We start from the raw sequence: 20,595 nt of genomic DNA on the forward strand, positions 1-20,595 counted from the left end.
AGCGACGGCTGCCCACGCCGAGTGTTACTCGCGGTAGCTCCTGCCCCCCGTGTCCTCCGGGGTCCCGGGCCATCTGGAATCAGGGACTCTGGGGAGGCAGGCTTTAGACCCCGTGTCCTCCGGCTTCTGCGTGTGGACAGTGACCAGCCGGAGAGAAGGCGCTTGTTACCGTAGATAGAAGAGATTCCTTTGGTCCTTCTGTCGGTTTTGATATGTACCTTCCGGTTTAATTCTGCTTTTTCAAGTGGAGTGTTTTCATCATACGAGGAAGAGGAGTGTAACAGGTGCTCCCGCCCCATCCCTAGGCGCGGCTCTTCACGGACCCCGCACGCTGACCTGGCCCTGGGCAGGTCCTGAACCGCCAGCCGTGCACCCCCGTGTCCCTTTCCTCTCCCAATGCCTGGGACGGAAGCATGTCGCCCTGTGGGTCAGGCTGGGAGCCGCCGGCCCCGCCCCTTCCCTGTGTCCCCTACTTACCCAGCTGGAGGATGGGGACTGTGTGTGCTTTCCGGCCTCGGCTTCCTCGTCTGTACGACGAAAGTCACTGTGTGTGATGCCCGTGCTGTGGCTTGCTGGGTCCGAACGCCATCGTGTGCCTCGGTGAAGCGGCCCCTCCAGGACAGCAGGGCGCGGCTCTCTGTGGGCCTGGCACCCTCGCCTTGTCTCTGAGCCGCTCACTCGGTCTCGCCTCGGCCTGCGCGGTGTCTGCCGCGTGCTCGGGCGGTGCGGGGGGACGTCCTGCGACACGGTTCTAAAGTGAAATCGTAAGACTAATGAGGTTTTGGCAGGAAGTGCTATTGCTACTTACCATTTTTTCGGTAATGATTCTTTGTATCTTTCTATACTACCTAGATAAGCTCGAGTCCTTTTAATCCCCGCCGGTGATGCTAACCCTTCTTTTTATTTCTAGCACCCCTACCCGACAGAAGATGAGAAGAAACAGATTGCTGCTCAGACGAACTTGACACTACTCCAAGTGAACAACTGGTAAGAGCCGCCCGCCCTCCGGCACGGTGCCACTCCCCGTGATGGAAGCCTCGAGAATCCGCTAATAAGTAGTGGGATTGGTTGAAGATGGCTGAGTCCTTTTAACGGGTGGCACTGTGTCCCCAGAGTGCCAGAACTGGTGGTAGGATATTTGAGAATAGGTCAGCACACACTTTCAACTTAAACCTTTCATCCTCGCTACGGACTTTCCTCTGCAGCCTACTCGTCCGGTTAGAGACGTGCTTCTCCGAGGGCGCCTGGTGGCTCCGTGGGCTAAGCATCCGACTCTTGATTTCGGCTCAGGTCGTGATCCTCGCGGTCATGGGATCGAGCCCCGCGTTGGGCTCCGCACTGGGCATGGAGCCCGCTTGAGACTCTTCCTCTCCCTTTGCCTGCCCCCAACCGCTTGCATCTGGCCACACAGTCTCCAAAAAAAGTTTCTCCATTGTGGGTCACCACTACGCCCGAGCCTCGCATTCATTCAGAAACATGATGTGTCTGGCGATGGGCTTCCCTGGGCGGTGCCTGGCGGCGATGAGGCGTCCTGACCCCTGCTGCCCCTCCCGCCCCTGCAGCTGCCCCACCTTTGTCCCTTTGTTCAACTCTGAGTCGGGGAGGCGGCCCCTCTGCTGTCCGTATGGTGGTCCCACCCCCACAGCAGGACGCGGGGTCCTAGGAGGAAATGCCCGGGATTGGTTGACTTCGCGAATAAAGTAGCCTGTTGTAATTTTGGTGTCACATGCTACGGTGGACGCTTGGACCCCGACCACGTGCACTCCCCTGAGAACACAGCTGCTGATGTGACGGAGGGCGTTAAGGTCTAGGGTGCACCTGAGGCTGTGCGCGTCTGTCGTCGGTCTCTTGTTCCCACTCAGGAGCGGGAAACAGGATCGGCTAATAAAACGGGCGTCCGTAAAAGGAAGCACAGACTCTACCACTTGTAAACACTGTTCTCTTTTTTTTTTGTTTAAAGATTTTATTTATTTATTTGACAGACAGAGATCACAAGTAGGCAGAGAGGCAGACAGAGAGAGAGGAGGAAGCAGGCTCCCCTCTGAGCAGAGAGCCCGATGCGGGGCTCGATCCCAGAACCCTGAGATCATGACCTGAGCCGAAGGCAGCGGCTTAACCCACTGAGCCACCCAGGTGCCCCGACACTGTTCTCTTTTTTTTTTTTTATTAGAAGATTTTATTTATTTATTTGAGAGAGAATGAGTGAGAGAGAGCATGAGAGAGGAGAAGGTCAGAGGGAGAAACAGACTCCCCAAGGATCTGGGAGCCCGATGTGGGACTCAATCCTGGAAGTCTGGGATCATGACCTGAGTCGCAGGCAGTCGCTCAACCAACTGAGCCACCCAGGCGCCCCACTGTTCTCTTTTTAACTGTTAAAATTTAAATTTTAGGGGCACCTGGGGGGCTCAGCGGGTTAAGCCTCTACCTTCTGCTCAGGTCATGATCTTGGGGTCCTGGGATCAAGCCCCTCATCGGGCTCTCTGCTCAGCGGGGAGCCTGCTTCCCCCCCCCGCCCCCGGCCTGCCTCTCTGTCTGCTTGTGATCTCTGTCAAATAAACAAATAAAATCTTTAAAACAAAATTTACATTTGAGCAAGCTCAGGCGCCTTCCAGTAGAAGTGACAGAATCTCCCAACGTACGCAGCCGTCTGGGCAGGACGGACGGGTGTGCTTCGGTCGCACTGAGTATCTGTAGCCTTGCGTTTGGGCCATTGTTGGAGCCTTGGGGACCAAGAATACAGTCGTTGGATTATTTCCTATTAAATCTTTTAAACAGCATTCACAAAAAAAAAAAAAAAATTCACCTGTGTTGTCGCTGTGACGTTTGCAATGGCCCAGTACCTTCCATTCCCTGGTGCATCCTGGACGCTGTCCATCTCGGTTTAGTCCTAAGGACGGTCGGCTGATTGGAGCTGGACGTTAGAGTCCCTTCTCCGGACAGCCCGATGCTGCTTGTTGCTGGTCAGCCTTCTTCTTTTCCTCATCTGTTAACTTCCTCGAGCTCCCTAACTTGCTGCTCTGTCACATTGCCAGAATTTTCTGATCCGGAAGGTTTGACACCCGCTTTTAAGGTTTTTTTTTTGTTTTTTAAAGATTCTATTTATTTATTTTACAGACAGAAATCACAAGTAGGCAGAGAGGCAGGTAGGAGAGAGGGAAACGGGCTCCCCGCGGAGCAGAGAGCCCGATGTGGGGCTCGATCCCAGGACCCCGGGATCATGACCTGAGCCAAAGGCAGAGGCCTTAACCCACTGAGCCACCCAGGCGACCCTGCTTTTAAGTTTTACATTAATAACAGTTTACTAGCACGATTAGCATAAAGTTTCTAAAACCTTTTCATCTTCGTAGCTACTTTTACTTTGTGTGACTTTGTTTCCTTTGACGTTTAAAAAAAATCCCACGCTGGGCTGACCTTGAGCACCCCCTCAGCTTGTGCCCCTGCCACCTGGCGGTTCTGAGTGAGGAGGCTGGCGAGGCAGATGCTGAGACGCAGCAGCGGGCTTCCGTCCGCAGGCAGTGGCGGGGGTCAGCGCCGAGCTGGGGGCTGCCAGGGCTCCCCTGTGACGACCGCTGCCCCCCGTGCTTGTGCTCCAGGGACCAGATCACGGCCTGCGGCTGCGGCTTCTGTCCCCTCCTTTCCACTGGAGAATGTTGCAAATGCTAGGATTTTAGGTTTAAGTCATCTGTGCACCCGGCGTCAGGCTCGCTCCCGGTGGAGACAGTGAGTGGCGCGCTCTAACTGGGCCATCCAGGCGCCCCGTGAGTGTCCCTATGTTCATGTGGCCTGGGAGCAGGTGCGCCCTAGTTCTGCTTTGCACCTGGGCGCCTGGAGAGCGGGGTGTGGCGGCAGACCAGCGCAGAGCCCCAGTCTCCGTGGAGCTTGTCTTTCTCTGACACCCAAACACGAATCCTTGCCCTCATGAGGACCCCCTGCTGGGGGTGAGCGGGCTCGGCCCCAGTGAGAGGTGACCCCCTCCTCGCCATACTCCTAGAGGAGGAACTGCTCCTAGGCTTGGCAGGTGCAGCTGTGTCCTCCTCCGAGTGTTCGGTCAGAACAGCTGCCGGCTTCTGGAGGGCAGGGGTGGTGGTCCAGAACTCTGCTCCCCTCCCAGACCCGGGGGCACCGGCTGGGTGTGGGGAAGGTGCTGGCCGAAGAAGGCAGACTTTCCAGGCACATACTTAAAGTCATATTCCCGCGTGGGACCGTGCGCTCCTGCCACTCTGCTCGTGTGGGATCTGGTCCCCGCTGGGGCTGCTGGGTCCCGTCTGGGTCCCCGGGGGCGCTGTCGCAGCACCCGCACAGCTGAGGGATTTCAGACAGGGGCCCCTCCATAACTAGCCTGTTCCTTGGGGTGTCGAGGGCCCACTCCGACCCTACAGCTGCCCACATGGAGGTGACCACGAATGGACGGAGCACCGTCTGCCCCGGGAGGGTCGGGACTGTGGGGTCGTGCTCCTGGCGGTCCAGGATGTGCTCAGCAGGAGGGCTGTGGGAGGCCGTAGGAGGGCCCGCCTAGTGACCGCTTCCCTGGGTTGCCCTCCACGCCCAGGTTCATCAACGCCAGAAGACGGATTCTTCAGCCCATGCTGGATTCTAGCTGTTCAGAAACTCCAAAAACTAAGAAGAAAACTGCTCAGAACAGACCGGTCCAGAGGTTTTGGCCTGACTCCATTGCCTCCGGAGCCGCGCAGCCGCCCCCCAGCGAGCTGGCCATGTCTGAAGGTGGGCCACGGGGTGCTGGGGGCGGGGCGGGGGGGCGGAGCCCTGAGCTCCAGCTGTGCACAGCTGCCGTGTTGACCTTATCCGCAGAGCCCCGTGACGGAGGCCTGGAGTCCCGACTGTGTTCTGTTCGTTCCCCTCCGTGTGCGCAGGGGGCTTCCCTCGGGCTTCAGTGCGCAGCGGGGAGCTGTCCCCCCTCACCACCTGCCGTTCTGCCTTTTTTTTTTTCTTAAACGTCGGGGAGCCCCCGCGGCCCTGGTCCTGCTGTCGCTGGTCCCCTTCTGACCCGTCCCTCTCCCTGCCTGATCTGTGTTTTCCAGGCAGCTTTATGCTGGCGACAGCTCTCCAACGTTTGGCTCGTTTGGGTCTGCGTGTCCTTGCGTGTGTATAATGGGTGTTATTAGCTCATTCCTACTTTCTCGGGCGTATTTTCCTCAGCCGCATACTGTTGCTACGTCGGGAAACTTGGGGGCCCAAATACCTGCTCTGTCACCCCTCCCCCACCCCTTCCGGGATCGCCGTTGTCCATCTGTCCTTACTGGTGTGCTTTCCTGCGTTTGGGATTCTGTTTCTTGTTTCCACTGTCTTGATGGCTCCTGTGTCTGTCTTTGGGCATCACTGAGCTCGTCTTCTGTGGCTGACCTGCCACCGGGCCCACCGCGGGTGTGTTTTGGGGAGATATTGTCCTGCTCATCTCCAGAAGTTCCAGAGAAGTCTTTTCTGCCTCTCGTGGCTCCGCTTCCTAGAACACAGTCCGAGGAACTGTTCTGACGCCCTCCGCTGCCTCTAACATCTCTGTCCTGCGCTTTCCGTTGGCTGACTTTTGTCCTCACTGAGGGTCGTCTCCCTGCTGGCGCGTGCCTGGGAACCTTGCTTGGACTGACGCCAGGCCCTGTGAGTGTCGCCTGGCTGGGGGCGGGGCTTCTGCACGGCCGCGTGTCCTCCTGAGCCGCGTCCTACCACGGACGCTACTGGGGACGGTCTTTGTGACTGGTCCTTGTTTGGTGACCCAGGGGCGCTCAGTCCTGGGCTGACTGCGCAAACCAAGGCAGGACTTTCGATTGCCCCCCTTCTCCGGGCCCCCGCTCCCTGTGCATTCAGCGCTCAGAGGCCTGGACAGCGTCCTTGAGTCTTCTCACAGGCTTCTCTCCCAGGGCTGGACTGTGTCCCCCATACGTGTGCGGACCCATCCTCCGCCCAGTGTACGCGGGGCTCCCACAGCCGAGCTGGCCAGAGGGCTGGGCTGGGCTCTCCATGCTGTGCTGTAAACCAGGCTTGACTTTGTTTCCTGGTTGTGGTGCGTGCGTTTACAGCTGGGCCTTCACGGTTTGGGTTTTGATACACAGTGGTCTTCAATTTTTATTTAAGTAATTTGTGTTTTCAGGTCCTGTTTTCTCTTTTAATCCAAGAATTAGTTAGGGAGGTATTAGTTCTCTCTCCCTCCGCCCCGCCTTGCCTCCTTGGAAAAGACAATCCCTGCATATCGGGGTAGAAGTTCACACAGAACTCTCCAGTGGAAAGTGATTTTCCCTCCATCCTGGCCCCCGATCCTCTCCAGAAACCGTCCTCAGTTTCTGTCTGAGCTCCCAGGGCGCCCCTGACACGACCCGCTGTGCGGAGACCACAGGGCCTGAGTGAAGCTCTTTAAAAGGGTTTCCCCGATTTGACCTGCGACGCAGTCTCCTCCTATGTCTGGAGGCTTTCCCAGACGAGCGCACGAGGCCCCCGTGTGTGAGTGACGCAGGGCACCTCGCGGTCCTGCAGCTTCTGTCCCTCGGCTGCTAGGCCGGAAGGCGCACGGGGACGGGCGTGTGAGAGGGCTCGTGGCCTCTTCTGTTCTGCTCGTGATGCTGCTTTCCGCCCCATGCCCCTGTGTTCTTGTCGTCCTGACCCGAGGCCTCGCGTAGACCAGGAGCGTTGAGAGCGTGTTAGCGAAGGAAGGGCCGAGGCGGATCCTAGAGGCCGTTTCCCAGCCCCTGTGGAGCGCCCCAGAACCGGAGGTCACATAAGCAGGCAGCGCCCCGCCGCGTGACGGAGCGTCTCCCTGCGTGGAGCTGATTTTCCCCTCCTGCCGCAGGAGCCGTCGTGACCATCACCGCGCCCGTGAGCATGAGCGTGGACAGCCTCCAGTCCCTGTCCTCGGACGGCGCCACCCTGGCGGTGCAGCAGGTCATGATGGCGGAGCAGAGCGAGGACGAGTCCGTGGACAGCACAGGGGACAGTGGGGCCGCGCTGGGCCCCGCCCACATCAGCGGCCTCGTCCTGGAGAACAGCGACTCCCTGCAGTAGGCTCCGCGCGGCCCAGAACCGTGGGGCCGGCCGGCCTGCCTGCAGTTCGCGCGGCAAACCTTTTACACAGTTTTATTCTACTATGTTTTATATGTAGATAGAGAAGAACGCACTTTTGTATTTCATAGGACGCTTCAAGAGCATCTCTGCTGGTGCAGCGACTTCTTTCGAGCGTGCGCGTGTGTGTGTGTGTGTGCGCGCGTGTGGGTTTTTAAGGAAATTCTTTAAAGGTTTAACGCTAAGAATGTGATGAGTGGCGAACACCCCTGTGAGCCCTGAATTAGATTAAGGAATAGTGCTGCCATTTTCTAAAAAACGACGCAGTTTTAACTTAGTTCTGTGGCTGAAGCAGGTCTCAGTGGGCTGATCTCTCTGTGCGGCCCACGGATTCGAAAGAAGCTTCTGCGTCTTACAGCTGCCGGTGCCAGGTGGACGCCGCACGGTGGCAAAGTGGGCGTGGCTCCGCGGTGGGCCCTCTGAGCACACGTAGGTTCTCGCACATTCCGTGAGCCTGTTTCATTTGCTATAGATGAAAAAGAAACTCCTATTTTTACCTTGCTGGAATTATTGGATAAAAAACTATTTTTATAAATTCGTTATGAATTGGATGACTATATTGAGGATAAAATTTCTAGAGGACAAACAATACATGCTTACTTCTTCAATTTGGAATGTTGTGAACTGACCAAATTTCACGAACCTGCCCAAAGTTAGCTCGCATTCCATGGTTCTCTGCTGTCCCAGGCGGGTGGTTCGTATTTACAACTATGAAGGAAGCAGCTGTTGAATGGAATTTTGGTGCCTGCGAATTTCAGTTGCGTGAATGCTCACGTCACATCTCACTCTCAATCCGGACATAGACCCGAGGGATTGCTAACAGGGCTAGTGAGTCAGGTGACGCGGCGGCCGCGACCGGAGAACAGCCACTACCTGTGTTTCTGTCTGACTGCAGTTAAATGGTCACTGCCTGAATCTGACCGCAGTTAAATGGTCACGGCCTGAATCTGACTGCAGTTAAATGGTCACTGCCTGAATCTGACTGCAGTTAAATGGTCACTGGCCCAGCTAGCTGTGTGTTGCTCTAGGACGTTTTCGTCAGCCGTGTGTTACACGTAGAATGTTCATCACAAACTAATGCAAAAACGTCCTCTACCCGCTGCCTCCGAGTGAGGGCCCATAAGCCACGCTAGCTCTGTTACGTAATTAACATCTCCCCGAAGTGACCCGGGGACCCAGACCGGGGCGACAGCGTGACGGCGTACTCTCCCGCCGTCGGGCCCGGTGTCCGTTTTCCCTCCTTGTCCGTTGTTGCTTTGGCATTTCCAGAGCCCTGCCCCTCGGGCTTGCGCACACGAGATTTGGAATAATTGTAGGACTTGCGCTTCCGGGGGACAAGACAAACCAGAAGAGGAGACTGGGTTTTGTTTCCTTTGTTTTCATGTAGTTGCAAGTGGGGCTCTTTCTCAGAGCAAAACCAAGCCGCCTTGTCTCGTGAAGTCTTTACATGGTCTGACACGGGACGCCCGCGGTCCGTGTGGCCGAACGGGAGTTCGTGGCCGGGAAAGTCGCCCGTTCTTGAGGTTCGACGGCGGTAGGTGGCTGCAGACCGCGCTGATACTGAGGGACATTCAGAGCGAGGGCAGGTTTTGTTCTGCATCTGACTTCTTCCCCCCAAATTTATTGATTAAAGTTAATCACGGAAGAGCATTTCCTAGATAACTTAGAAGACAGTTAGACATACTTGGAAATTTCTCTTAAAAATATTTCAGGAGCTTTAGAAGAAAAACACAACTATTGACTCTTGGCAAGAGAATCACATTTGTAAGCAGCGGTTACATTCCTTATTTATAAATGGTTTGTAATGTTTTCAGCAAGTCTACCCCAGTTTAAAAGATGATTTTAACTTGACCTGAAGTCTGGTATTGTTGGACTTCTTGAAGCGAGGACCTGTGGAGGCCGGCCGGCTTCCTGCGGCCGCAGGTCCCTGGGCCTCCTAGCCGCCCTGCTCCTTGGGTGAGCGCAGACGTGCTCCTGGTGCGGACTCCCGGCTGTCCCGTCTCCCTCCCACGCAGGGACTCCAGGGGTCACCAGATCTCTCCCTGCTCAGGGATCCTGCAAGGGGCAGCCCAGTCCAGGGCTCCTGTGCAGAGTCCCACCCCCCACTGGCCTGAGGCCTCGGGGCCCAGTGATGCCGCGCGCTCCCTCTGGCTGAGCCTGGGGTTCTCGGGCTCTCCGTTCTCACTGGGCTCCGAGCACTGGGATGAGCCGTTGAGAGAGCGGCGCGGAGGTTCCAGCAGACTTCCCGGGACGCGCAGGCGCCCATGCGGGGCTGGGCATATGGCAAAGCCGACTGGGGTCAGAGAGCCGCCACCCAGCGCACTGTCTGTCCATCTGCATTGTAGAAACCTCCATCCCCAGCCCTCCGGCATTCCAGAGCAGCCGTCGAACGTTCCTTTTTGGTGAGCGGATGTGATTCTGACCTTCCACTAGAAGGTGCCTTGGATACGTTCTGAGGCTCAGAGGAAGCCGGCCGTCCCCTCTGGGCCACGGCTGAGCAGGGAGCCCGCCAGGCTGGGCCGCTGCCCGCCCACTCCGCCTGCAGTGCGCCGACTGCCGCCAGCCCGGGGAGGATGCTGAGTGAGGGGGGCGGCCTGGGGGGGCCTTCCCTGCTGGGCGAGCGGCCTGGGCTTGCCTTCTAGACACAGTCGAGCACACCCGGTCGGAGGGAGAAGGCCGTCTCTGGCCAGTAGTGACAGAAGTGACTCCACGGTCTGCCTTCGTTTTAGTTACGTTTGGTCTATGAACTGACAATCTTTAAAATGTGAATACTGTAACAATATGTTTTCTGGGATTGTTGTCTTTCAAAGGGATTTTTGTGAAGCATTTGATTTATCAAAGCAAAAAAAATTAAAAATAGAAACACGCTTTATGGATGTTTTATTTTCTAAAAGCTGATGTCACCGCAAGCTGCTTTTCCATTTTAAGTGGAACATGGACATCATTGACAGGTTTTGCTGGTGACGTGGGGGTCATGGGGAGCCCTGCGCTTTGTCCAGGAACGAGGAAGGAACGACCCGGACGCAGCGGTGCGCCTGCGTTTTCAGGGGTCCTCCCTTAAGTTCTGTTCCGGGGGGGGGGGGGGGAATATTGCAAAGTTTTTGTTTGTTTTTTATTGTAGTTTATCAGAAACCTAATTATTTTGGTAGGAATGAGGAAAGATTCACCAGCAAAGGGCTGCCTTCCGCAGGCGTGTCGTGAGCGGCGCCCAGCGTCGTTTTGGACGCGTCGAAGAGCCACAGTAAAACAGCGTCGGAGAACATTTTCTTTGTAGTCCGGTGTGCTCGCACTCCCCCCAGATGGCTCACGCTTCGAGGCCAAAGTAAGCAGACGTGCGTGTTTCTAAAGGGTACACCCGAAACGGTAAGTCTCGCAGGCGATGAGAACCGGCTGTGAAACGTAGTGTTTCGGGAATCGACGGAAAATGGAGCGTCTGTGCCGCCCCTGCAGCTCCACTAGGTCGGAATTCTAACCAGGTGAGACCTCGGCCCAGTCTCTAACCCCCTCTAGGCTTCAGGTGCTTCGTTTGTAAAAGGAAGAAATTGGAGTATAAGGTTTATTCTAGCACAGAAATAGTATTTATAACTAATCCAATGCTGCCCATCCATCTACAGAGAGAAGTAAATAAGTCGTGATCTAGCGAATCCTGGAGAGAAGAAATATGCCTGGACTAGTTTTCCATTTTGTGACACCGCGCAGAGGTCAGAAGTAATGTCTACTACGTTTAGCCCCGATGCTGTGCTTAGAGACGCTCTTTAACGAAATTCTTAACACAGAGGATTTTTGCCCTTTTACAGTGAGACCCTCTTATCTTCACTAAGACCTAAGGCCTCGGTGCCATTTTTCAGCTAAAATTTGCAAAGCTGCAGAACTGTGGCCTCTACGCCCACGTGACGAGGAGATGAATGCTGGGCTTGGACGCGGGCTCCGGCTGGCTTGCCGGCCGGCCGCTGTCCCCAGCACCCTGGCCCTGAACCAGGTCCTGCCTCCTCCCCGCGGCGGCTCTTCCCGCTCTGGAAAGGGCTACTTTGTCTGGCTTAATTGAATGATTTAGTATTTTACGCACAAATAATATTTAGAAGGCATTATGTTGCACAGGTGTTTCCATTTCTTATGTTGTGACTTAAGTGAGCCCAAAAGTTCAACGCACAGAAGCCAGTTTGGTTTTACTGCAGACGAGGGAGACCTTTACTGCAGTGGTTTGACAAGGAACCGTTTAAGGAGGTCGAGGGCTTCAGTTGTTCAGGCTTTTTTTTTTTTAGAAAACAGCTTACAGAAAGAAAGAGGTATATTTTAAAATTTGTTGCTTTCTGTTAACTCGATTTTCTCTAGTAGTAACCCAGTAGTAACTACTCACTGCTAGGAGTGACTAGTGAAGCCCATAAGCGTCTACACCGCGTGTTGGTGTTGGCCGGAGGTCTGAAGCCCCAAGTTTGCTTAGAACAGGACGGCGGGGCTGAGCGGAGAGGCCGAGAAAGGCGTGTTTCTAGGAGTGGAGGTGGCGTGTGTGGGGGACGTTGGGTGGGGCCCCCCAGAGGTGATCGCGGTTTCTAGCAGAGCCGGAGAAGAGGGGGAGGCAGATACCGGGGGTCCCGGAGAGGTGACCGCAGATCAGTAGGCGGCTCTGAGGGAGTGTGTCTTTGTGACCTCGTGGAAGACCTTGTAAGACCCTAGACACGTAAAGACAGGCTAACCCAGAAGTGGACTTGGCCAGACCCGCAGGGAGCGTCTCTGTTGCGCGGAGGCCACTGTGGACTGGGAGCGGGCGACAGACCGAGTGGGCCGTGCTTCTGTCCCGGCGCCTGCCACCACGAGTCCTTACTGGCCGGGGTTCTGGGGTCCTGCGGATCCAGAGAGCGAGACGGGCAGTGGCCAGAGAAGCCCGGAGGACAGGAGCCGGCAGTCAGGCCGGATCCGGGCGGCCAGCGAGCCCACGGGGGAGCGTGGCCGGCCCTGCAGGTGGCTGTGGCTCTCGAGCCGAGGTGGGGGTGGTGGTTCCGAGTTTGCCTGGAAGTGGGAGCTTGGGGTTAGAGCATCACTGGGACCCCTGCCGCTGGGACCTCCTCCCGGGGCTCCAGGGAGGGGAAGCCGGGGTGCTCTGGCCCCACGCGGCCCGGCCAGGGGACTGTGTCCACTTCCCATGCGGACCATGGTGTAGACACTCCCTGGAAGTCAGAGCCAAGGGGACAGGGCAGGGCTGCGTGGAGGGATGCACCTGTGGGGGCGGGTGCCCGAACCCGGTGACCGTAGCAAGCTCGTGTTCCCAGGTCTGCTTTGGAGGACTGCTTTCTCGACAGGGTGGGGTGCCGCCTAACTGCTGATGGGACGGATGGAAATCTGGGTTGATCTGGGGGAACAGCAGAGACCCGGTAGATGGTCCTCATGCCCCCGGCGGGCGTACCCCTTCTGACAGGCCGTGAGCATGCGTGCGTCTTTTGAACCGACCTGCTGGGTTTAGGTTTCACTCTTGCTTTTACACCTTCAGAATCCTCCAGCCAGACCACTGTCCCATGTGTCTGCCCTGCCGTCAGCTTTCGGCAGGCCCTGCACCCGGGCCCCCGAGGGGTCTCCCTGCTCCTGCCCCACCCCTGCAGAAGACCCCGGCGAGGCCGGGAGGTGGTGGGCAGGTTCTGGGGCACCCGCAGTGCCGCCCACCTGTGCCTCTGACCACAAACCCGGCCTTACAGAGTGGGAGAAGTGGGCCTCCTGGGATCAGGGCCGCATCCAGGGTCCAGAAAGTTCTCTGGGCCCCCCTAGAAGCAGCGGTCTTTATGGGGCAGCATGGGATGGTTCCTGTCCTCGGGGATTAAGGCTCTTACATGAGGGACTGGCTAGGGTGGGGGCGGGATCATGCCTGAGAGGTCATGACCTCTGAGGGGGTCTCTCCGGTCCCCTAGCCCGCTCCCCAAGCTGCCTCGCCAGCCCCCGTGTGAGGGAGTGCTGCACCCTGATGGCCAGCTGTCTTCTTACCCCTTCCTGTGCTGGGCTACAGGGGAGCCCATCGGCGTCCGCTCCTGCCCCAGAGGGCGTTGTCTTTCTTGGGAGGTCAGGCATCTGGGCGCCTTGCCGCTGCAGCTCTGAGCTGGAGAAGTCAGGACCTGGTGGGTTAGCCAGTGTCCTTACCGTTGGGGGCACACTTGCGTGGCTTCTCCATCGGAAGGGGAAGCGGAGCCGCTGCACAATCGGCGGGACTTCCGACGGGTTGGCCCGTCTCTGCCAACAGCGCTGCCACAGCTCCCGGAGGTAAGTGAGACCGTGCGGAACACACCTGGGCCGGGCCCTGCCTGGGAGCGAGGGCGCGAGGGCGGGCGGCAGGCGGGCGCCCACGGTGGGTGGGAGGGGGCCTCCCAAGCTCTCGGCACCGGAGGTCCACAAGTTCAACATGGGTGTCGGGGGCGCCTGGGTGGCTCACTGGGTTAAGCCTCTGCCTTCCGCTCAGGTCATGATCTCAGGGTCCTGGGATCGAGCCCCGCATCGGGCTCTCTGCTCAGCGGGGAGCCTGCTTCCCCCTCTCTCTCTGCCTCTCTGCCTGCTGGTGATCTCCGTCTGTCAAATAAATAAATAAAATCTTGTAAAAAAACGGGCGTCAGGAGGGAGGAATGGGACTTGGAAGTCACTTTTACTTAGAACTGGAGAGGTGGTTTCATGGTCTCCTGCGTGCCCTTGAGCTGCGACCCTGCTCCCCGTGGCAGTGCTTGTGTCCTAGGTGCGGCGGCTCCCGAGGCCGCAGCAGTGCGCCAGCTGCACGCACTCTTCCAGGACCCTGTCCGTCGAGCAAACCCTGCCTCTGGAGGGTTAGGGACTGCCTGGCCATCCTGGCACCTCCTGGCACCGGGCTGGAGAGGCTCTGACCCGCCCCGTGGTGCTTCCTCTGTGCCCTCCTCTCCCCCATCCGCTGTGTCCCCTGGTCCCCTCCTGGCTCCTCTCTGGCTCTTGAGAGCTTCTCGGGGTCTGCACGTGGGCTTCGCGGGTCCTCGCCTTCCTTTGAACTTGTGAACTGTGAGTGAACTTGTGAACCCGTTCAGAACAGACGCGACCTTTGACGTGAGTCCGTGCCGCGAGAGCAGTCTGTCCGGCTTTGTTGTCACACGTCACAGAAGGTCCCAGTGCTCTACACTTCAGTTCTGGGCAGCCGCCCGCAGACGCCCTGCCCCTGCCCCCCGGCACCAGCCCGGCACAGCGCAAGCGGGCCCCTGCCTAGCCAGGCTCGGGCAGAGCCACCTCTGCACAGGACCTGTCCCTGCCCCACGCCCTGCCTCCCCTGTGCCTCCCCCTGCGCGGCCGGCAGGCCCGGCCTCCCTGGCTCTCCCCGCCCGGCTCCGGGTTGTTCTGGGCAAGCCTCAGGGGTGATGGCTGGGAAGCTCCCCCGTTCTCTGGCCTTTGGGGTCTCTGCGGTAAGAGCATTGCCCCGACACAGCCACCAAGACCGTTGGAAACCGTGGGCTCGCCCGGTGCAGAGCATTTGCACACACGGGTCTGTGTGTGGGAGTTGCCACACATGACTTCCAGACCAGCCAGCCGGCCCGAGTGACCAAAGTCGGCCCCTGGGAAGATGCCGCTCCGGCCAGGCCGTCCGGGAGCAAGGCCAAGTGCTCCTGCAGGGGCTGGGGGCAGAGGGGTGCAGGGGGACAGCTCTGCCCAGCCCCGAGGGTGTTGCCTGCTCCTCCCGGTCCCTCGGAGCTGCCGGGACGCTGCAGGCTCACCTGACCAGGGCCCGTGTGCTGGCTGTGCGCGCGGCTGGGGGCCCTGACCTGCCTTCCGCCAGGCGGACCCACACGGCTCTCCGGTCTCCAGGGTCACCATTTGGTGGGATGTGGCCGCTTCGCTCCCCCTCACCCTCTGGCTCTCTTCCTGTTTCTTGTTTTCATCGTAGTAAAATACACGGACATAAAACACAGCACGGGACTACGCCACAGGCGCCCGGTTCTGCAGCAAGTCCAACCGTGCAGCGGCGGCGCCGTCTCCCTCCAGAACGCCCCGTCTTCCCAAACGGAAGCTCTGTCCTCCTCAAACACAGCCGCACACCCCTCCCCGGTCTGTGTTTTGTGTTCACTGGTCTGACCCTTGGAGTTGGTTCTGCGAGCAGAATCCGACGGGGTTTGTCCTCGTGTGACTGGTTTCTTTCGCGGAGCGCGGCGTTGTTAGGTTCAACCCTGCAGCGTGGGTTGGAACCCTGTCGAGGCCGGAACCCTCCCTCGGAGGCCGCGGGCATGGACGGCGCAGGTGTCTCAGGTCTTACTTGGCTCCTCCCACCAGAAGGGAAGGTCTGGTGCCGAGTGTTTGTGACTCTGGGCTGGGAGTGGTGTCTGGTGTCCAGGGACGCCCCGTGTCTGCGGGATGCTCACGTGGGCTGCCCTCCCCAGACGCTGTGATGTCCCCAGCAGTTGGCAGAGGGCGTGCCGGGAGGCGGGGCGCGACACCTGCCCGCCGGCACCCCCCACTGCGGGGATTTTCTGCTCCTGTCGCTTGTCTGGCAGGTGGAGAACAGTCTTGCTTGTGGCCTGTGTCTCTGAGCACAAGAGAAGGCAGCTCGGCCAGCAGCCTCCCGAGGGGTCCAGTGGGACTGACGCTACCTGAAGCCCAGGTGACAATGCCCAGGAGGGGCTGTCTGGGGCTGGAGTCTTTCCAGCCTTGGCCAGAGTGTCACGGAGGACGGCGAAGGGACCGAGCGTGCGGCCATCCCTAGGTGGCCACGGAGGAAACGTCCCCACTTGGCGCTTCTTGTTGCAAGAGACAGTGGCTCGTTTGGCAAGAAGGACACTGCCAGAAAACCCAGACTCCAGTGGTCCCGGAGCCAGAGGACCAGGGCCAGGCCGGCCGCCGAGCCACCACCACTGGTCGCCGACCAGCTGGTCACTGGTCGTCGTGGGCAGACACCACGCCGTGCCCCCACCATGGATGCAGCCGCGCTGCCCTCCACGCCCAGATCCTGCGGGGGGCGCCACGTCCTCCTTCCTGGCGGCATGAGGTGGCGTCGGATCCCCAAGCCTGTCCGGTGCCTGCATCCCGGCTGCAAAGGATTTTGGGAGAGCGAGCGGCGCTTCTGCAGCCGGGAAGGCGGGCTGTGTCTCGCCGGGACGTGCCGGGAGGTGAGGAGGTCCACAGCGCAGAACAGTGCTCACCTGTGGGCAGGACCAGGAGCCATCCGAGTTCCCCGGCCCGACTCAGCAGGAGGAGGGGGTCGGCTGCCAGCCACGTGGGACACTCACATGGACCCCAGGAGCTCCGCTGGCGCCCCTGGGACACTATGTCCTGAGCCAGCTGTCACCTGTGCAGGTTCCCTTAAAAAGGGCGCCCTCGGGAAAGGGCAGCGTGTGGCCACACCCCCGCCTGTTTGATCTTTCTTGCTCCTTAGGACAGACACCCCCACCACTGCCCTTTTAAGCTGAGCCTACGGCCCCCCGACAAACAACCCCAAAGTCCAGCTTCCCTCGCAGGCAGTGGGGGCCGCACCCCAGAGTTCAGCCCCGCGGGCAGGGCAGTCTCCTGTGCTCACCACGGCCAGCCATGTGCAGAGCGGGGTGGGGACCTCCCGCTTAGGGACCAGGTGTTCCTGAGCAGGAACTGCTTATCACTGTGTGTTGGGCGGCACCGGCTGCTCTGGGCCAGGGGACGCGGGCACAGGAGGGCAGTGCGCCAGCAACAGTGGCCTTTGTCGCACAAGGCCTGTGGCTCTGGAGAAGCAGTGTCTGAGGGGGACGGCGGGGGCCAGCCTGGAAGGGGCTCCTGAGCCGCGGCCGGGAAGCTCCCGACTTTCCCTGAGCACAACTTCACGTGGCCCCAGGGGCTGTCCCCTGGTCCCCAGCCCTTCATGGGAGGAACGAGGGCCAGGCCGCAGGGCGGGGGGCTGCCGGCTTCCGCAGCCAGCGTGGGCGGCCGGGGCAGGCTGAAGGCCCACCGGGGAGGTGTGTCCCCGCTGGCCCTGGGTGCAGACCCCGAGGTCAGGCCCCGGCTTGGGTACCCAGGGGAGCAGAGGCTCAGAGCTCCACAGAGAGCGTCACTATCCTACGGTCTAGCCCGTGGTCCCCAGGGAGCAGGCTGTGACGGTGCTGGACTGTCCAGTACGGACATTGTTGCGGGAAAGTGACCCGCTGACCCGTCGGGAGTCTTGGGACAGACACGGCCACCAGACAGGACTGTCCTCTCCATCTGGCCCCTGGTTCCCAGAAGCCTAATACGACGACTACCCAGTTTCAGAAACGTAACCAAGATACTTTCCTTTCTGTCCAGAAACTAACCTTTACCGGCTTCGTGTGTAAAAAGGTATTTTTTTTTTTTTAAGTCACTGTTCTGCTCCGATCCAGGCCGAGGTCCAGGCAGCTTACCATGAACGCAAGCAAGTCCCAGACCCACCCCAGCCTGGGTGTAGACTCCGAAGCGCCAGGCTGCCCTCGAGACACAGCGGCTCAGGCCCCCGGCCGCAGCCCGTGCCCCTCGCCTGTGTGGCTCCAAACCCTCGCTCGCCCTACTCCTTGTGATCTAGTGACATCCTTCTGTAGGGGTGCGGACCCCACTGCCCCCGGGCCCCTCCCACCAGCACAGACCCCCTTCCTATGGTTTATGCTAACGTTTGTGTGGATCCCCACTCCGTGTTTCTGGGTTTTAGGAAGCAGCCCTCGCTCCCAGCCCAGCTGTGTTCGGCACCATGCCTGCCTCTCTCGGACAGCAGACCCGCCACCACCACGGGCTCGGACCGCGAGGACGGCCTGTCCATGGATTCTTCTCCATCGTCGAGTCTGTACATGTATTTTCTTAATAACCTACAGCTTAGCTTAGTGTAAAAATACAGTAGAAACGGACCAGACCATGTGTTAACGGTGTATGTTACCAGCAAGGCTTCTGGTCCGTGGTCGGCGGGAGCGGTTACAGTTCTTTTTCAAGATTCTGTTGGAGAGAACACGAGCAGGGGGAGTGGGAGAGGGAGAAGCAGGCTCCCCGCTGAGCAGGGAGCCCGATGCGGGGCTCGATCCCAGGACCCAGAGATCATGACCTGAGCCGAAGAGAGACTCAACCTACGGAGCCTGCCAGGCGCCCCAGGAGTTAAGCTTCTGAGGAACAGGAGGCTACAGGTTCTTTACTGCAGGGCAGAAAGGCTGGCGCCCCGAGCCTGGGCTGTTGAAGGGCCAACAGTCCCGTCTTCATTCAGACGGCCTTCTCGTGGGGTTTCCTAGGGACGAAAGCAACCCCTACTTTCTACCAGCCTCGTGACTGGATGTTTGCAGTTCTCTGATGTTCCCTCCCCTCCGAGCGCCCCCTGGAGCCGTCCGTCCTGCTACAGCCCACGGCCGACTCGCCCTGTCAGGGACCTGCCCCCCAACCGTTCGGGGTGACCTGGAACTTGCTGGGGGGAGCACCTCTCCCAGGGCCTGCGTGGAAGGGTCTGCATCCCCAGCTTGCGGTTAAGGGAGGGCCTGGCCGGTATTGCTCCCCGTTCCCGATGTTTTTAGGCTCTGCTCCCTCGTCTCCCAGCCTCCGCAAGCTAGAGATCAAGTCAGACGCCTTCCTCCTTCCCAGACTACATAGGTGATGGGTTTCCTCACCCACCTCTGGAAGCTGCTTTCGGATCCTGTCCCCAGTGACCGAACATCTCACAGTGATGTTACCGCGCAAGTCCTTCCCCATCCGTGGGGCGGGGTGCCGGATGGACCCTCTCGACTTCCAAAATCACGTCTTTTAGTCTGGGAAAGTTCTTGAATTACTTCGCTGATTTCTTTCCCTGCTTTCTTTTTTCTCTCTGGAACTGTTTCTAGTCAAATATCGGAATCCAAGAAGCGCAAAGAATTCCGAGCACAAGAAACATGAAGCAAAATACATCAAGATACACCAAGATTGGGTGCCTGGGTGGCTCAGTGGGTTAAGCCTCTGCCTTTGCCTCAGGTCATGATCCCAGGGTCCTGGGATCGAGCCCCGCAACGGGCTCTCTGCTTGGCGGGGAGCCTGCTTCCTCCTCTCTCTCTCTGCCTCTCTGCCTACTTGTGATCTCTGTCAAATAGAATCTTAAAAAAAAAAAAAAGATACACCATGATTTCCAAAATAATACTAAAAACGAACAAAAGCTGGAGGGCTCACAGTTCCTGATTTCAAAACTTACTACCGAAGCAACAGTCATCAAAATGGTGTGGTACTGGCCTAAGGACGTATCTACTGACCGAGGAGAATTCAGAGCCTAGAAATAAACACTTCCATCTGTGGATTTTCAAAGCCAAGACCATTCAATGGGGGACACTCTCTAACAGACAGACATCCACATACCAAAAAAAAAAAAAAAAAAAGCCTGGATCTCTACCTCACACTCTGTATAAAAATGAACTCGAAATGGGTTAATAAACCAAATATGGCAGCTAAAACTAAAAGTCTTAGAAGAAAACAGGTGTAAAGTATCATGACCTTGGATCTGGCAGTGGGTTTGTACATATAAGAGCAAAGATAACAAAAGAAAGAAACTGAACTCCGTCAAAGCTGAAGGTGTTGGGCGCCTGGGTGGCTCAGTGGGTTAAGCCGCTGCCTTCGGCTCAGGTCATGATCTCAGGGTCCTGGGATCGAGTCCCACATCGGGCTCTCTGCTCGGCAGGGAGCCTGCTTCCTTCTCTCTCTCTCTGCCTGCCTCTCAGTGTACTTGTAATTTCTCTCTGTCAAATAAAGAAATAAAATCTTTAAAAAAAAAAAAAAAAAAGCTGAAGGTGTTGTACGCTAGAAGGGGAACAGTCACCCACAGAACGGGCGGAAACCTCTGCTAGTCACGATCAGATAAGGGTCTAGTATCTATGATCTATAAACAGGGGCGCCTGGTTGGCTCAGTCGTTGGGGGTCTGCCTTCGGCTCAGGACATGATCCCAGGGTCCTGGGATCCAGCCCGCATCAGGGTCCCTGCTCAGCGGGGAGCCTGCTTCTCCCTCTCCCACTCCCCCTGCTCGTGTTCCCTCTCTTGCGGTCTCTGTCAAATAAAAAAAAATTAAAATCTTAAAAAGTATATAAAGAAGTCCTCCAACTGGACAAGACCGTCTCAGTGAGGAATGGGCACAGAACTACGGGCACTTCTGCCAAGACCTACAACCGACCGAAAAGCGTAATGATGCTGAGCGTCACCAGTCACTGGGGAAACACAGGCAGGATGCCCAGAGCCAGAGCACAGCAACTGTGCACAAGCTCGTGGAGGAACCGGATCCCTGAGGGGCAGAAGTGGGCGCTGCGGCTGCGCAACAGCCCGGTGGGAGCCGCACGCACACATGTGCACTTACACACACATGCATGTACGCACATACATGCACACACGCACGCGCACGTGCACTCACACATAGGCACACACATGCATGTGCACTTGCACATAGGCGCGCGCGCGCGCACACACACACACGCAGCATTATCACGTGACCCAGCGGTTTCCGGCCGGGTGTGGAACCAGAGTTCCAAGCCGACCCGCAGACAAATACTTGGGCACACATGGGGTTCACGGCAGCAGAAACCACCCAGACGCCCGCCGGCAGTGCACGAAGGGACGAGCCGTGTCCTGCGGCGCGGCAGAAAGTCCCT

General features: G+C 58.2%; 2 protein-coding genes across 5 annotated transcripts in view; one reads left to right on the plus strand and one right to left on the minus strand.

Annotated features, from left to right (window-relative positions):
* The window catches only part of PKNOX1 (PBX/knotted 1 homeobox 1), a 62,474-nt gene extending 52,537 nt beyond the window's left edge, over positions 1-9,937 (plus strand). For all 4 annotated transcript variants that reach the window (XM_059392433.1, XM_059392430.1, XM_059392431.1 and 1 more), the window contains 3 exons: positions 911-987; positions 4,550-4,722; positions 6,797-9,937. In XM_059392433.1, the coding sequence (XP_059248416.1) occupies positions 911-987; positions 4,550-4,722; positions 6,797-7,008 (462 nt within the window). In that variant the 3' untranslated portion in view covers positions 7,009-9,937. The remainder of the gene's footprint in view (positions 1-910; positions 988-4,549; positions 4,723-6,796) is intronic.
* A 1,546-nt stretch (positions 9,938-11,483) lies between these two features.
* LOC132010360 (uncharacterized) lies at positions 11,484-15,403 on the minus strand. The gene is made up of 3 exons (XM_059388242.1): positions 14,769-15,403; positions 13,036-13,611; positions 11,484-12,072 (listed from the first exon to the last, which is right to left on the minus strand). The coding sequence occupies exons 2-3, from the start codon at positions 13,447-13,449 to the stop codon at positions 11,884-11,886; spliced, it is 603 nt and encodes a 200-aa protein (XP_059244225.1). The 5' UTR covers positions 13,450-13,611; positions 14,769-15,403; the 3' UTR covers positions 11,484-11,883.
* Between the last annotated feature and the right edge of the window lie 5,192 nt (positions 15,404-20,595).

Source organism: Mustela nigripes, chromosome 2 (assembly GCF_022355385.1).
Source record: "Mustela nigripes isolate SB6536 chromosome 2, MUSNIG.SB6536, whole genome shotgun sequence".
Taxonomy (NCBI): Eukaryota; Metazoa; Chordata; class Mammalia; order Carnivora; family Mustelidae; genus Mustela; species Mustela nigripes.

Excerpts from the sequence above, each read along its gene's own strand:
- LOC132010360 (XM_059388242.1), bottom strand. The coding sequence starts at position 13,449 with ATGTTGAACTTGTGGACCTCCGGTGCCGAGAGCTTGGGAGGCCCCCTC. Across the intron at positions 12,073-13,035 it reads GTAGCCCAGCACAGGAAGGG|GCAAACTCGGAACCACCACC; the intron begins GTAAGAAGACAG and ends TCCCACTTCCAG.